Source organism: Ornithorhynchus anatinus, chromosome X1 (assembly GCF_004115215.2).
Source record: "Ornithorhynchus anatinus isolate Pmale09 chromosome X1, mOrnAna1.pri.v4, whole genome shotgun sequence".
NCBI classification, from domain to species: domain Eukaryota; kingdom Metazoa; phylum Chordata; class Mammalia; order Monotremata; family Ornithorhynchidae; genus Ornithorhynchus; species Ornithorhynchus anatinus.
In genome coordinates, this window is record NC_041749.1 from 115,642,537 (window position 1) to 115,659,843 (window position 17,307).

The 17,307-nt window shown below is 51.5% G+C and overlaps 1 protein-coding gene across 1 annotated transcript; it reads right to left on the reverse strand.

Annotated features, from left to right (window-relative positions):
- Window positions 1-2,186: 2,186 nt before the first annotated feature.
- Window positions 2,187-14,614, reverse strand: OCEL1 (occludin/ELL domain containing 1). The gene is made up of 6 exons (XM_029052067.2): window positions 14,428-14,614; window positions 11,380-11,815; window positions 9,847-10,028; window positions 8,874-9,045; window positions 4,446-4,496; window positions 2,187-3,916 (listed from the first exon to the last, which is right to left on the reverse strand). The coding sequence occupies exons 2-6, from the start codon at window positions 11,674-11,676 to the stop codon at window positions 3,797-3,799; spliced, it is 822 nt and encodes a 273-aa protein (XP_028907900.1). The 5' UTR covers window positions 11,677-11,815; window positions 14,428-14,614; the 3' UTR covers window positions 2,187-3,796.
- Between the last annotated feature and the right edge of the window lie 2,693 nt (window positions 14,615-17,307).

A 17,307-nucleotide genomic window follows, 5' to 3' on the forward strand; every position in this document is an offset into this window, starting at 1 on the left:
TCAAGGCTCTCCATCACCTTGCCCCTTCCTACCTCTCCTCCCTACTCTCTTTCTACTGCCCACCCCACATGCTCCGCTCCTCTGCCGCCCACCTCCTCACCGTCCCCTGTCCTCGCCTATCCCACCGTCGACCCCTGGGCCACGTCCTCCCGCGGTCCTGGAATGCCCTCCTTCCTCACCTCCGCCAAACTAATTCTCTTCCCCTCTTCAAAACCCTACTCAATGCTCACCTCCTCCAAGAGACCTTCCCAGACTGAGCTCCCCTTTTCCCTCTGCTCCCTCTACCCCCCCTTCACCTCTCCGCAGCTAAACTCTCTTCTCCCCCCTTTCCCTCTGCTCCTCCCCCTCTCCCGTCTCATCCCCTCAGCACTGTACTCATCCGCTCAACTGTATATATCTTCATTACCCTATTTATTTTGTTAATGAGATGTACATTACCTTGATTCTATTTATTTGCTATTGTTTTAGTGAGATGTTCTTCCCCTCGATTCTATTTATTGCCATTGTTCTTGTCTGTCCATCTCCCCCGATTAGACTGTAAGCCCGTCAAAGGGCAGGGACTGTCTCTATCTGTTACCGATTTGTACATTCCAAGCGCTTAATACAGTGCTCTGCACATAGTAAGTGCTCAATAAATACTACTGAATGAATGAACAGTGCTTTGCACATAAGAAGCGCTTAACAAATACCATCGTCATCAAGAAATAATGGTGCTTGCCAAGCCTGTACTAAACCCTGGGGTAGACGCAGGATAATCAGGTCAAGCAGAGTCTGCCCCTTTCAGCTAAGCCCCCTGGATCTACCCCCTTCCCCTCCCCACAGGACTTGTGTATATTTGTATATATTATTTATTATTCTATTTTATTAATGATGTGGATATATCTATGATTCTATTTATCTATTTTGATGGTATTGATGCCTGACTACTTGTTTTATTTTGCAGTCTGTCTTCCCCTTTTAGACTGTGAGACCGTTGTTGGGCAGGGATTGTTTCTATCTGTTGCCGAATTGTACATTCCAAGTGCTTAGTACAGTGCTCTACACACAGTAAGCACTCAATAAATATGATTGAATGAATGAATATCTACCCAAATTGCTCCAGGTCCTAGATCTGAACCCCTCTCCTCCAGGCACCCCCCCCCCGCCTCCAGGTGGGGGCCAGAGCATCAGACCTGGAGGGAAAGGCTGTTAGGGGAGGACTGAGACCCCTCTTAGGCAGTAGAGGGGTCAGGGCTCCCCACTAATGGCTCCCATTGCCTATGCAGGGTTAGGCACACTGGGACCTGGAAAAAGCTTTGACTATCAGTCAATCAATGGCATTTATTGAAAGTTTATTGTGTGCAGAGCACTGTTCTGAGCACTTGGGAAAGTACAGTAAAACAGAGTTGGTAGATGTGAGCCCTGCCCACAAAGAGCTTACAGTCTACAAGAGGAGACAGACACTAAAATAGACTAAGGTTACAGGGAAAAGTAGAGTATAAGAGTATGTCTATAATCACTGTGGGGCTCTCTGCTACTGAGAACAGGGCTGCATTGCAGCAAGAAGGATTGAGGTTACACACCCCTGCTTCAGCTGGCCCAGTGAAGAGGGCAAATCTTCCCTAGAACTCTTAAGTAGGAGGTGGCACCCACTGGTCTCTGGGAAGATTTAGCACAGGCTAGCCAAGATGAAGGGGGATGGACAAGATCATTACCATCAGTATTCAAGTACTTATGGCTACTAATGATAGTGGTACTTATTAAGCACTCACTATATGCTCAAACCTTGCGCTAACTGCTGGGGTAGAGCCAAGACAATCAGGTCAGATATAGTCCCTGTACCCCAGAAGACTCACAATCTAAGGGGTAGAGCCGATAGTTTATGCCCATTTTACAGACAGGGTAAACAACCTGTCCCTGGGCACACTGTGGTAAGTGGTCAAGCTGGGATTAGAACCCAGGTCTTCTGCCTTCCAGACTCAAGGTCTTTCCACTGAGCTTTGATGTCTTCGTAACAGTAATAGTGACATATGCTAAGCACTTATGTGCCAAACACTGGGGTTGATGAAAGATAATCAGGTCAGATATATGGGACTCACAGTCTAAGGAGGGAAAACAGATATTGGGCCCTCATTTTACAGATGAGGAAATTGAGGCCCAGAGAAGACAAATGACTTGCCCAAGTCACACAGCAGGGAATGGCAGAGCTGGGATGAGAACCCAGGTCCCCTGACTCCCAGGACTGTGGAAAGTCCACTAGGCCACTCTGCTGTGTGCAGAGCACTGCACTCAGCAGTTGGGAGCACACAGGAGTAAAGAGGCCTAGACCCTCTAGAAGCTCACATGAGTCAATATGTGAGTCATATTTTTTGAGTGCTTTATTGTGTGCAGAGCACTGTACTAGGCTCTGAGAGCTCTGGAAGGCTCTTCTAAAAGCTGCCCTTTCGTGGTCTATCTTGTGCTTCAGGGATTCACATCAAACTTCAACCTGACCACTGCTGCTGGTCTGTGGGTTGCTGAGTTTCAGGAAAAAAAAAAAGACTCCTGGCTCTTTCCCATGGGAGAGGAGTTGCTGGCTTGAGCTCGCCTCACTGAGGTGGGGGTAATGGCCCCCAGGCTGGTTCACCCTGTGCTCTCCAGCTCCCCAGCACAAAGATGAGGTCCTGGAGACTGCGATGGACCTTGACAGAATGAAGGGTTAAAAATAAAATGTAAAGAATGTTCTGACCATGGAGGTGAGCTTTCTTTGACAGGCTGAGGGAGGATTTGGGTGTGGGGGGCACGGGGGGGGTGCTTTAAATACTGGCAAGAGTTTCATTGGCCAAGGATGATTTGTTTGCTCTCATCAAAGGCAGAGGGATGGATGAAATGACCTATTGAGATTATATGGCTTCCACAAGCAGGATCAGCGATGTCCTCTCCCCCCCACCCCCCAGACACCAACATTCCTCCAACTTTCTGAGCTTCCTGAAAGGTGAGGAGGGGCAAGGCTCTAGCTTCCTGCTTGATCAGAGAGGTCAAGCAAGTTGCCCAAGGTCACACGGCATGGCTGAGGGAGAACAGGATTGGGTCTCCTGACTCCCAGGCTGGGGCTCTTCCCCTATTGCAAGGGATCTAGACCAGACTGGAGTTTGGAGGGACCCCCAACCCCTGAGGTGAAGAGGAAGGCTGAGAGGGAACATCCCCTCTTCTTTCATCTTGCCCAGGGGATGTCCTGGCTCTGGGGTGGGATATGAACAAAGTCACCCCCAATGCTTTGGCCCGAATCTAATCCCCAAAGACTCTCCAATAGAATTTTGGGTCCACAGTCTTTGAAAGCCACAGGATTCTGTGGCCTTTGGTCCTCATGGAACTGCTTTCCCGCCTCCACCTCCAAATCTTATTCCACTTTACCTCTAACCATCCCTTTGGCTTTGAAGCTGCAGCCTTTGGGTGTCAGGAAACCAAACCTGAGTGGAGGGGAAATCTGGCCCACGCTCACAGCCTCTGGCACACGCTCAGCTTCGGGCTTCCCCTCAACCATTCATCTCTCTGCTGCTCTGGGCCCCCACAAGGTCTCAGCCAAAACCCTTCCGAGAGGGATTTTCCATATAGCATGGACTTCCTTGCTAGTTCTGGATCTGAGTGAGATGGCAGGGAAGGGACAAGAGATGGGAGGAGGAGGCAGCCTCCAGCCACCCTCCCCTCATACTCTCCTTCTCCTTGCCTCAGCCCCCCAGCTCTGGTCCTTAATCTCCAAACCCTTTCTCTGGCAGAATCTGGGAGCAGAACGCTTCTTGGGGCTGAGACCCCTGGAGAGAGATCGTGGGGCCAGGGATCAGAAATATACAGAACTGTCCCTGTTCTCCTCGTCGAACTTCTGGATCTGCACCTTGAGGTGCTGCAGTTTCTTCTGCAGGTAGCGACAGCGCTCCTGCTTCTCCAAGAAGGTAGGGTCCTGTAGAGAGAGGGAAAGCTTAATCTTTGGAAGTCTCCCATGGAGGCAGACTCTGGCTAGGTCCCTTCTCTTTGGCACAGAAGAGAGGGTAAGGAGTGGGGGAGATTGGTCAGTCTCTCCCTCCCGTCAGAAATCCCAGAGCTCTCTAGAAATCCAGCCAGAGGATCTGGATGGTCTCGAGAGGCCTGAGAAGTTTGGATGGTGGATACCCCTGGCTGAGGGTGGAGCAAGAGGGATTTAGGTTAGATAGGAGGTAGAACTTCCTGCCGATAAAGGTTGGGAGTCATTTGGAAAAGACAATGGAAGAAATCTTATCTTCCTTCCCTGAGAAATGATTAGAACCTGAAATTTCATTGACCTTGAACAGTTTAGGTGCCGGAGGCTGAGCGATGGATAAAATGACTTCAATCCCAGGTTTCTAACCCACCTCATGACCCCTGTGGAATGTGAGGAGCCCTGGTTGAAGAGACCTTGGGGGGTGGTGAGCTGGGACCTGAGAGCTGGTAGTGGCTCCCCAGATCCCACTCACCTTCCTCTTCTTCTCGAATTCCCTCCGCACACGGGCCAGACGGGCCTCCTCCTGGGGAGAGGAGACAAAGGATTAGGTCAGGGTGGGTGGGGGCTGGGGAAGCAACAACCTGGGAGCCCAGAAGGGCAGGGTCCCTACCCTCTGCCCGAGACTATCCAGAACCTTCTCCAGACTCCACCATCCCCAGTAATAACACCACCATGAACTTGCCCAGCACTTTGTTCCAAAGCACTCACCCATCAGTGACCTCCCTTGCTCTTCCCAGCATCCCTGTGAGGGAGGGTAAGGGTGTCAAAATAAATAATAAATACATAATTATGGTATTTGTTAAGCACCTATGTGCCAGGCATTGTACTAAGCACAGGGATAGGTACAAGGAAATCAGATTGGACAGTCCCTGTCCTGCATAGGGCTCACAGTCTTAACCCCCATTTTACAGATGAGGTAACTGAAGCCCAGAGAAGTTCATTCATTCAATCATATTTATTGAGTGCTTACTGTGTGCAGAGCATTGTACTAAGCGCTTGGAATGTACAATTCGGCAACAGATAGAGACAATCCCTGCTCAACAATAGGCTCACAGTCTAAACGGGGGAGACAAACAAGACAAAACAAAACAAGTAGCTAGGCATCAATACAATCAGGATAAAGAGAATCATAGATATATACACCTCATTAGTACAATAGAGTAATAAATAATATATACAAATATGCACAGGTGCTGTGGGGAGGGGAAGGGGGAAGAGCAGAGGGAGGGAGTAGGGGGAATGGGGAAGAGAGGAGGGGCAGAGGGAAAGGGAGGGCTCAGTCTGGGAAGACCTCCTGGAGGAGGTGAGCTCTCAGTAGGGCTTTGAAGAGGGGAAGAGAGTTAGTTTGGCGGATGTGAGGAGGGAGGGCATTCCAGGTCAGCGGTAGGACGTGGGCCTGGGGTCAATGGCGGGACAGGTGACAACGAGGCACCGTGAGGAGGTTAGCGGCAGAGGAGCGGAGTGTATGGGATGGGCTGTAGAAGGAGAGAAGGGAGGTGAGATAGGAGGTGGCCAAGTGATGGAGAGCTTTGAAGCCAAGAGTGAGGAGTTTTTTTTTTCATGCGAAGGTTGACAGGCAACCACTGGAGGTTTTTGAGGAGGAGAGTGACGTGTCCAGAACATTTCTGTGGAAAAATAATCCGGGCAGCGGAATGAAGAATAGCCTGGAGCAAGGAGAGACAGGAGGATGGGAGATCAGAGAAGAGGCTGATGCAATAATCCAGTCGAGATATTATGAGAGCTTGTACCAGCAAGGTAGCAGTTTGGATGGAGAGGAAAGGGCAGATCTTGGCAAAGTTGTGAAGGTGAGACCAGCAGGTTTTAGTGACAGATTGGATGTGTGGGGTGAACGAGAGAGCAGAGACAAGGATGACACCAAGGTTGCAGTCTTGTGAGATGGGAGGATGGTAGTGCCGTCCACAGTGACAGGGAAGTCAGGAAAGGACAGGGTTTGGGAGGGAAGATAAGGAGCTCAGTCTTGGAAGTGACTTGCCCAAGGCCACACAGCAGACAAGTGGCAGAGCTGGGATTAGAGCCCATGACCTTCTGACTCCCAGGCCCATGCTCTATCCACTATGTCATGCTACTTCTCCATGATGTCAGCTCCTTGTGTTTTATGTTTGCTATATCTCCCAAGTGCACAGTGCACTGAACTCAGTCAGCACCCAATATATCTCATTACTGCTCCTAGCAGTAATAGCATTTATTGAGCACCCTCCCTCCTTTTTAATGGTATTTATTAAGCACTTACTAAGCACTATACTAAGCACTGGGGTAGATACAAGATAATCATGGGGGAGTCCATGTCCCATTCAGAGCCACTTTATAGGTGAAGTAAGTGAAGCACAGAGAAGTGAAGTGTCTTGCTCAAGATCACAAAGCAGACAAAGTGATGGAGCCAAAATTAAACTCCCAGGCCCGTGGTCTTTCCAGTAGACCACATTGCTTCAAGGGCCCTCTTGGCGTGGTGCCCTGTTTTAGCCACTCAGGAAGGACAGAACAACAAAGTCACACATTCCCTGCCCTCAAGGAGCTGACACTTTAATAGGGGGAGGTGGAGGGGCAGGTATTATTCTCCTTATTTTATATATGAGGAAACAGGAGGCCCAGTAAGGTTAAGTGGCTTGCCTAAGGTCCTACAGCAGGCCAGTGAGAGAGCTGGGACAAGAACTCAGGTCTTCTAACTCCCGGCCTCAAGCTCATTTCACTAGATCACATTGCAGGGCTCTTTCTTACAGTACCCAGCACATGGGAGTCACTTCTCTCCCTCCACTGTCCGGGCTGGGTCAGCATCATCCTGCCCAGAGGATGACTATAAGCTTCTCGTGGGCAGGGAACGTGTCTACCACCTCTGTTGTATTGTACTCTCCCAAGCACTTAGTACTGTGCTTTGCACACAGTAAGCTCTCCATACATATGACTGATTGACAAAATGGCCTTTGTGGGTTATCGAGGCCTAGGCTTCTTGGAACAGAGAGGTCATTAGACCCTGCTCCTGCCTCCAAGATGAATGGCATCTCAAAGCAGCTCAGAGAGATGAGATGATGCCCCAGCCCACCTTAGTCACCTGACAGGAAGTTCTTCCTGTGGTCTAATCTAATTTCTCCTGCTGCAGCGGCTTCAGCCCATTTCCTCCTCCTCTGTCCTCAGCAGAGATGGCACCCGGCCAGGCCTTCTCCTCAGGGTAAAAACGGTTTTTACAGAAGTTGGAGACAATAGGAAGATCACCCCTCAGTCTTTCCTGGGTGGGGGGAGGGGTCCCCCACAATGTGAGGCTCCTACTGAGGAAACTCAGAGCCAAAGAGGGTCTTAGCCCTTCGACTTGGCCTCTCCTTCCTACCCTTGCGCTCATCCCACATGAAAGGACCGGGCAGCCACCGGCAGAGGGGGAGTGTTTCCGGCTGAGGTCGCAGATAGAGAAGATTCCTTCGAGGCTGGGGTCCTCCGACCCTCCCCAGCTGGCTGAGACCCTCTCCTTGCCCTCTGGATACCGGCCGGGCCAACCCCGTGGGTGCTTGCCCTTGGCCCTGCCTGGGCCCATTTTGTCTTCCCCACTTGGGAGTGGCTCCACAGGGATTTCAACTCCAGGGTTCCCCAGCTGTCTGCTGCCCCTGTTTTCTATCTCTGCCTCCGGGGCCTCTGGAGGGGGAAAAGGTCCAGCCTACTGAGGGCAGTGGCATGGCACATCCAGCCTCCAGGGTGCCCCTCCACTCTCCCTAGGGGACCGTCTGGGCTGCTTTCCCTGACCCAGGCACACCCAGGGCTCTCTCTCCCTAGCCTGAAATAGAACTGGGGGCCCTGGGGCAGGGGAAGGTGAGGAGGAGGGAAGTGGGGCGGAGGGCTCCCAGTAGCTCCAATCTCTCTACCTTTGAGTTTCAGGAAGGAAACCTAACCAGAATCTGTTATTGTTTCAGGCTTCAAAGAACTTCCACCCCATCCCCTGGGGCCTCTCCAGCAGTGGCAACCACATAGGTCAAGAAGAGGTGAGGCTGGCCAGTTTGGGCAGACTCTGGGGCTGGCCTCGGCCGGTGGCTTCTCCAGCTTTAGCTTTCCCATCTGAAAAATGGGCACAATCTCCCCTGCCCAAAGAATCGGGATAATAATAATAATAATTCTGGAATTTATTAAGCACTTACTATGTGCCAGACACTGTACTAAGCCCTGGGGTGGGTACAAGGAAATCAGGTTGAACACAGTCCCTGTCTTGCATAGGGCTCAGTCTTAACCCCCATTTTACAGATGAGGTAACTAAGGCCCAGAGAATAATAATAATAATAATAATAATAGTATTTGTTAAGCCCTTACTATGTGCCAGGCACTATACTAAGAGCTGGAGTAGATACAAGCAAATTGGGTTGGACACAGTCCCTGTCCCATGTGGGGCTTACAGTCTCAATCCCCATTTTCCTGATGAGGTCACTGAGGCTCAGAGAAGTGAAGTGACTTCCCACAGCAGAGAAGTGGTGGAGTGGGGATTAGAACTCATGACCTTCTGACTCCCAGGCTCCTGCTCTATCCACTAGGGGGGTATAGGGGATGAGTCAGGGGCAGGAGCAGATGGAAGGACAAACTCCTGAATCTAAGGCCATGTACAAACAAGGCTAGTCCTGGGTTAAACACGGGGTCCATCCAGCCCAGGGTTATCTCCATGGTAACAGGAAGCTGGGGGAAACCAGGTGATGATGGCCCTCCTGGATAAATATGTTGGTTTGCAGTGCCCTAGTAGGAAAAATACTCTTCTAGGAATTCAGGGATCTTTGCCTCCCATAAGGAGAGAATGTGTGCGGTGGGGGGTAGGAGTAAGGGCAGGGGAACAAGAGAGCAGGCCCAGGAGCAGCAGTTTCATCCCATTTCCCCCTCTTCTGTCCTCGGAGGGGATGACCCCAAAGTAGAAACAAACCTTCCTGGAGGCTGAGTGGTGGGGAAGCTGTGCCATCATGGACTCTAGCTCCTGGAACTTGTGCAGCCCGGCAGACACCTCCGCGTGCAGCTCGCAATACTCGGCATACTGGTCATTGAAGACAGCCTTGAACTGGGCCCGCTCCCTAGTGCTCCCCACTGCTGGGTACTTCCTGTCCACAACAAGGATTGGAGTTCAGCCCAGGAGTCCCTGTTCCTGTCATGTCGTTCCCCCCAACCCCTGCCCCACTATCCTCTCCTATAGCACTCCTTGGTCACATGGCAGGCTGGGGGGTTGGGAGGGAGAGAAATTCAGCCTGAGAAAGAGACAGAGGGAACCAACCCAGGGCTAGCTGTCCACACCAACCCAGGCATAGTAAAGGTGGATGACGAGCCCAAGGGGATTGGGAGTTTGTAGTAATTGTATTTATTAAGCACTTACTGTGTGCAGAGCACTGTACTGGGAAACACTACACAGATGGAAAGTAAACATGGCCCTGTTCCTCAGGGGAAGACAGAAAGCTCAGTGGAGGCGGAAGAGGTGAGGGGTCCATCAGCCTCCCCCCGCACCCCGAAGTGTAGGAGTAGCTTGTTTCAGCTTTTGGAGACCCTCCACCAGGAAGCCTTCCCCGACTCACCTCTCATCTCCCCACCCTATTCTCCTTCCCTCTGCATTACCTCGCCTATGAGCTTGGGTCTGCAGTCCCTAAGCATTTTGGTCCATAGGTCCATCACCTTATACTCTGCTGTTTCCCCTACTTGTTCATTTACCTCAGTGGCCATCTCCCCTGCTAGACTGTCAGCTCCTTGAAGGCAGGGATCATTTCTACCTACTCTACTCTATTTCTCTCTCCCAAGCACTTATTCCACTGCTCTGCACAAAGCAAGTGCTCAATAAATGGCCTTGATTGATGGATTGAGGATTGATTGACTGATTGACCCTCCAGCCCTCCAACTCCAGCCTGGCTACTCACAGCACATAGTCGGGGACCAGGGGTGGCCCAGGGTTGTGTCCTGGGGCTGCAGCCCGCTTCATCCCGGGGTGCCCTCCACGCAGCCCAGAGGGACCCCTGGAGTGCCCCCTGGGTGGGTATGCTGCCAGCTCATCCTCAAAGATGATCTTCTTTGACCTCGCCCGGGCAAGGATGGGGTGGCTCTGGGAAGCACAGGGGAAGAGTTGGAGGGGTGGTGGTGGAAAACGAAGACCAAGCCCAGGGGTTAGTCAGAAACATGACACTTCACAATTAGCCCTTGTAACTTCCCATAGGTGAGTCACAATTTAGACCCAGGGAATGGCAGGTTTCATTCACTCGCCCTCCAGGCAAGAGGGCATGAGCTGGTTCCTTCTTGGGCCAACTTCCAACTCTCCCCCATGGAGCTCACCCTCCCTAGGGGTTATCAGCTTCCACCATATTACATAGTTAAGGAAAAGAGCCACAGTCCGGTGGGTTCCACTGACCCGGGATTCTCCGCTGCCCCATTGCCCAGCCCGGCCTAGGGGTTTCCTCCCTCCTCCGCTCAACCAAAGGCCCCACTGCCTTGCCCATTTGGGATTTCCCACCCCACGACTTCCCTCCATTTGGGCAGATCAATGAGTGTTGACTGAACCAGTGGGGCCATCTCATGCCCTCCCAGCAGTGGCACCAGGAAGCAGAAGCGGGCCAGCCAGAGGTGAAGGGGGTGGAGGAAGTGGGAACAGGGGGACAGTGTCAACTTGGGCTTCGAGGGGAGGGGAGACAGAGGGAGGGTGGGTGACCCCAGCCACCTCAGCTGCTCTCTCCCCGTGGGTGGGGGATGAAGACTGCAGCAGGATTCACCAGCTCTGGGTCTTTGCCTCTCCTGCCTTCTTGGTGGGGCCACATAGGGAAGCTCACTTGGGGACCAGCCAGGTAAACCAAGGCATTGAGGAAATGGAAAGCCACTCTGACCACCTGACATGTGGATGCCAGCAATGGGCTGGGAGCAAAGGGTGAGGAGCAGAGGCTCCCACCACTGTAGCCTTTGACATACACCAGGGAGAGCAGAAACAGGGTCAGATTGACCCCAAACTCCATCAGGGGTCACCAGGGAGCCTGGAGCAGGGTGGCCTAATAGGAAGCAGGGAGGCTTATACTCAGGAGGTAGATGGTAACCAGCCAGGACATACCCACCAGTGCCAGGATTAAGGGGGTTAGAGGGCCAGAGGAGCTGGTGCCTGACAGCCAGGAGCCCTCATGGAGCTGGGCCTGCCAGTAACTATGCTGGATGAAGGCATAGAAATAGGCTAAGACCACAGCCTCCAGAAGCATCTCAGCCCCTCCCAAGAGACAAAGGAGGCCCGACCAGGATTTCCAGAGGCCCTCCTGAAGGTCAGTAGAGTTGGCTAGCTTCTGGCATGCCTGAAGGGACTCTTCCTGGACCGTGACCTCCCCGGCTCTGGCTTCCATCTTTCTCTGACCCCTCCCACCTCATCATTTCTGGGTCCCGCACTCGCATTCCCCCTGCCCTGATCTGTCCGGGTGACTCACCGGCAGAGAGCTCTGAGTGTTCGCTGGGAAGTAGGTGATGGGGGGGACGCCCTCTGGCCCCGATCTCCGGCTTCGGCTGAAAAAGTCCTTCCAGGAACGGGGGACAAAGCGGTGGATGGGCTTCGGTGTGGCTGTGGGGACTGATTCTTGGGGGCTGAGCTGGGAGGAGCAGGGAGGGTTCCCCGATGACCCCATCCCCATGCAGGATGCCTCCTCCTGGGCACTAGGGAGGTTCCAGGAGGAACTCACAATTGGGCGTCTCTTTTCTCGGGTGCTCTCATCCGATCCCGTGGGCATTATGCCAGGGCCACTTCGGGGGTGGGGTGCTCTGCTCACCACATTTCCAGCTCTGGGGAGGCTGGGTGGGCCCAGGCCTTCCCTCCTCTTCCTGAAAGACTGGCCTGCATTCCGGTGGCTGGGTCCTGGGTCCCAGGACCTGGGAGAGAGATGGTGGGAAGAACGCTTAGTTAAGGCAGCTGGTACCCAGGTTGCTCATGTTCCTGGCTGGCTTTCTTTTTTTTTAATGGTATTTGTTAAGCACTTATTATGTGCCAGACACTGTATGAAGCACTGAGGTAGACACAGAGAATTAGGTTGGACCCAATCCCTGTCCCACCTGAGGTTCACAGGTGTAAGTCGTAGGGAGTAAGATTTAATCCCCATTTTACAGATGCACAGAGGCACAGAGAAGTTAAGTGACTTGCCCAGAGTCACAAAGCAGACAAGTGGTGGAGCTGGGATTAGAACCCAGGTCCTCTGACTCCCAGGTCCAGGCTCTTTCCACTAGGCCATGCTGCTTCTTCTCTAAACCTCTGGCTAAGGCTGTTTATTTGTATATCGCTTTCATGTTTCATATAAGCAGAAGTATGGCCAAGCGGTTAGAGCACAGGACCAGGAGTCAAGAGACCAGAGTTTTAATCCCGCTTCTACCACTTGTCTACTATAGGACCTGAAGTTACTTCACTTCTCTGTGCCTCAGTTTTCTCATCTGGAAAATGGGGACTAAATACCTTTTTCCCCTCCCTCTTAGACCGTGAGCCCCATGTGGAACAGGAACTGTGTCCTACCTGACTGTATTTGCATCTACCTTTGGGCCCAGCTCTCAGCTAAGCTCTTAGTTTGCACTTGATATGACAATTATGATTACTATGCTTCACATCTTCTTTGCATGCTAATTTAAATATCTTATTAAATATCTTAAATATCTTTAATAGGATATTAAATATCTTATTAAATATCCCCTTTAGGCTGTAAGCTCGTGGGCAGGGAAGGTGCCTACCAACTCTGTTATGTTGTACTCTCTCAAATGCAGCGCTCTGTATACAGTAATTGCTCAATAAATACAATGGATTGATTAAAATATACAGAAATACTCCTATCCCCAGCTCCTTTCCCCACAGAGATCTCCAGTCCCTGTTCCTTTTACCCAAGACTCTCTGGGTTAGGTTGGCCTTGGTTAAATGCCCATTCTGGGGAGGGAGATATGGTGTCTTTGTCCATGGCACCCAGGGAGCATGGTGGATAGCAGTTTGGGCCTTTTACAACACAGTTCCTTCTTCATATCCAACAGACAATTACTCTCTCCACCTTCAAAGCCTTATTGAAAGCACTTCTCCAAGAGGCCTTCCCTGACTAAGCCTTCATTTCCTCTCTTATTCAATAGTATTTATTCAATAGTATTTATTGAGCGCTTACTATGTGCAGAGCACTGTACTAAGCGCTTGGAATGAACAAGTCGGCAACAGATAGAGACAGTCCCTGCCGCTCTCTTCCCACTCCCTTCTGCATGGCTTGATTTGCTTCCCTTTATTCACCCCTCCCTCCACCCCATAGCACTTACGTACATGTCTGTAACTTATTTATTTATATTAATGTCCGTCTCGCCCCTCTAGACAGTGAGCTGGTTGTGGGCAGGGAATGTATTTACCAACTCTGTCATACTGTACTCTCCCAAGTGGTTAGTACAGTGCCCTGGACACAGTAAACACTCAATAAACACATCTGATTGACCGACTGACTGTTGGACCCTGAAGATTCCAACTCCCAGGCAATCCAGCAGGTCAGTCATGCGGCCAACTCCACAGCAAGCTGGAACAGAGCCTTCCTCCTCCCGGACATCCGGGGCCAAGGCGAGCCAATGGGCAGGCTGGAGCTGCCAGCTAGAGTGGATGTGCTGGGAAAAAACAGGTCCGGAAAGCTGCAGCAGGGCAGTGGCCGGAAGTAGGACCTTCAGGAAAGCAAAGCCACCTACTTTCTGCTTCCACCTGCTGACGCTGTGGCCCTCAGCTGGGTGCCCACCAGATGGAGGGGCCTAATGATAGTGGCATTTCTTAAGCGCTTCCTTAAGCCAAGCATCGGGGTAGATAAAAAAGAATTAGGCTTAGAAACACTCTCCATCCCACATGGGGCTCACAGTCTAAGAGGGAGGGAGAACAGCTATCGAAACCCCATTTTACAGATGAGGAAACTGAGGTTCCGAGTCGTTAAGTGACTTGTCCACAGTCACGCAGCAGGCAAGTGGCAGAGCTGGGAGGACGATACAGGTCCCCTGACTCCCAGACCTGTGCCCTTTCTACTAGGCCTCAATGCTTCCCTCCCTACCACTTATAAGACCACCTCTACCCCTTTCCCAGGCTTATGCTACCTTCACTTGGGAATCCCCACACTTTAGAGGCTTTGGTGGCCCCCAAAAGAATCCTACTCTGACCACATCGAGAGGTCTCCTGCAACTCACCCCCCAACAACAAAGCACAGGTCACCTGTGTACCAAGTCCTTCTCTGACAGTGACCTTCTCCCTTTACCCGAGACCTGGGTAATGGCAACCTAGGCTCTTTGAGCTGGAAGGGACCTTGAGAGGGCCTTCCTAGGCACCCAGATACCCACCAGGACCCCAGTCTGAAGGCCATGTTCATGGCACCCAAGAGCTTATTTCCCAGCATTGGACATCTATCCCTTGCCCCAGGCTGCCTGGGCACCTGATCTTTCCAGGAAGCTGAGGCCCAGAGGCCCTGTCAGGGACAAGCGACAGGGGTGGCAGGGGGAGTTACCTGTCCCGGTGGCGTAGAGCAGTCAGGGTGGCAGGGATGGGCCAGGGAGGCCTGGACCGGCCTCTCCTGGTCTGGATGTGGCCCGGGGGGCGAGAGAATTATGAAGCCCACGTCCTTGTCAGGGTAGGGGAGGACAGCCCCAGTGCTGGCCTGATAGGGTGAAGTCAAACATTAACCAGCAGGGACACGTGGGAAGAGAGCACGCCTTCCCAGAACAAACCCCAGAGGCCTTCCGGGCCCTGCCCTCTGGTTTCTCTGCTGGGACAGGAGCTGAGTGGCACTGTGTAGGGAAGGGAGGGGGAGCCTAGGCACCAGAAGGCACAGATTCCACCCCCTGCCCTGGAACACTGCTAAAATGCCCATTTTGCTAAATGCCCTCTGTAGCACAGGCACCAAAGGCCTTGGGCAGGGAAAAGTGGAGAGAGGCCACAACCCAGGCTCACATCTACCACCAAGGACGACCTCCTACTCCTTTCCGCTTCCTTTTTCTGGAGCTTGTTGTATACTCGGACATGGCTCGGCAGCCCCACCCAGTGGCCTGATAAGGGCACAGTAACTCCTTCAGCCCGGCTGAGCCTCAGGGTCGCCTACCTCCTTGACCAATGAGGACCTAAACCCACCTTCCTCCACCACCAAATTGACAAGGGAAAGCATCTAGAACCCTGCCACCTTCTCACTCTGGAGCCGCAGCAGACTTATTAATAATGATAATGGTATTTCTTAAGTGCTTACTATGTGCCAACCACTGCACTAAGCGCTGGGGGGGGGGGGTGGGTACAAGCAAATTGGGTTGGACACAGTCCCTGTCCCACATGGGGCTCACAGCCTCAATCCCCATTTTACAGATGAGGTAACTGAAGCACAGAGCAGTGAAGTGACTTACTCAAGGTCACCCAGCAGACAAGAGACGGAGCCGGGACTAGAACCCACGACCTCCTGACTCCCAAGCCCATAACATTCGAACTTTGGGAAGCTTTGAACATGACTGGACTCTGGATGATATAATAATATTAATTAATAATCGTGGTGCTTATTAAACACTTATGTGCCAACTACTCTAAGCGCTAGGGTAAATTTCAGTTGATCAGGTTGGACACACTCCTTGTCCCACACGGTGCTCACAGTCTAAGTGGAAGGGAGAACAGGTATTGAAATCCCCATTTTACAGATGAGGAAACTGAGGCACAGAGAAGTCAAGTCACTCGACCAAGGTCACACGGAAGGCCAGTGGCAGAGCCAGGATTAGAACCCAGGTCCTCTGACTACCAGGCCTGTGCTTTTTCATTCATTCATTCATTCATATTTATTTGAGCACTTACTGTGTGCAGAGCACTGTAGTAAGCATTTGAAAAAGTGCATTATAGCAATAAAGAGTGACAATGCCTCCCACAACGAACTCATAGTCTAGAGGAGGGGAGACAAATATCAATACAGACATCAATATAAGTAAATTATAGATATATACATAAGTGCTAGGGGATGGAGAGAGGGGGAAAGAGCAAAGGGAGCAAGTCAGGGTGACGTGGAAGGGAGTGGGAGATGAGGAAAAGTGGGCTTAGTCTGGGAAGACCTCTTGGAGATACGCCTTCAGTAAGGCTTTGAAGGTGGGGAGAGTAATTGTCTGGGGGATTTGAGGTGGATTTTTTCCATTAGACCACACTACCACCACAGGTCCTCTTTACCCTCCTAATTGCTGGACTCTGATCTTTGTCTTGTATGTTAATTAATTGATTGATCTTTCCTATTGGGTCTGCAGCGAATCCATCCCCTGGCCATTTATTCTTAGACCGTGAAGCCCTGGAGGGCAAGGGGGCCTTAACTTTCCTCTATTTCTTCTCCAGCACTGAGTACGGTGTTCTGCACAGAGTAGGTACTTAATAAACACTACTACTAATCTTCATTTGGGATGACAGGAGAAAAAGAGTTCCCCATTGGGCTAAACGGGGTCTTAACTTCTCTCCTGCCCCCCACCCCATCATGTAAGTGGGGCCTGCATTAAGAACCAGGAGACAGAGCATTGGTCCCTTGCTCCCATCGGTCAGCTGTCTCTAGTCCAGGTGGGCCCTGAACTGACTCCCCAAGGCTCCTCATGGTCAATACTCATCAGTGATATTTATTGAGCACTTACGACATGCAAAGCACTGTACTGAATGCTTGGGAGAGTCCAATACAACAGAGTTGACAGACATGTTCCCTCCCACAACGAGCTGACGGTCTAGAGGGGGAGACAGACATGAATATAACAGATGCGCAGAAAAGCTTCATGGCCTAGTGGCAACAGCACGGGCTTGGGAGTCAGAGGAAGGGGGTTCTAATTGCTCCTCCACCACATGTCTGCTGTGTGACCTTGCGCAAGTCTCAACTTCTCCGTGCCTGAATTCCCTCATCTGTAAAATAGGGATTAAGACTGTGAGCCCCACGTGGGACAACCTCATTACCTTGTATCTATCCCAGTGCTTAGATCTGTGCTCAGCATGTAGTAGGCGCTTAACTAATACCATTATTATTAAGAAATAATGTATAATATATCATTTTGCTGTACATAAGTACAGCACATAATAATAATGTTGGTATTTGTTAAGCACTTACTATGTGCAGAGCACTGTTCTAAGCGCTGGGGTAGACACAGGGGAATCAGGTTGTCCCACGTGGGGCTCACAGTCTTCATCCCCATTTTACAGATGAGGGAACTGAGGCACAGAGAAGTTAAGTGACTCGCCCACAGTCACACAGCTGACAAGTGGCAGAGCTGGGATTCAAACTCATAAGCCCTGACTCCAAAGCCCGTGCTCTTTCCACTGAGCCACGCTGGGGGTTGAGGATGGGGCGAATATCAACTACCCAAAGGCTAAGATCCAAGTGAGAGGGCTCCTGCCCCTT

Excerpts from the sequence above, each read along its gene's own strand:
- OCEL1 (XM_029052067.2), bottom strand. The coding sequence starts at position 11,676 with ATGCCCACGGGATCGGATGAGAGCACCCGAGAAAAGAGACGCCCAATT. Across the intron at positions 10,029-11,379 it reads ACACTCAGAGCTCTCTGCCG|AGCCACCCCATCCTTGCCCG; the intron begins GTGAGTCACCCG and ends TGTGCTTCCCAG. Across the intron at positions 3,917-4,445 it reads AATTCGAGAAGAAGAGGAAG|GACCCTACCTTCTTGGAGAA; the intron begins GTGAGTGGGATC and ends CTCTCTCTACAG.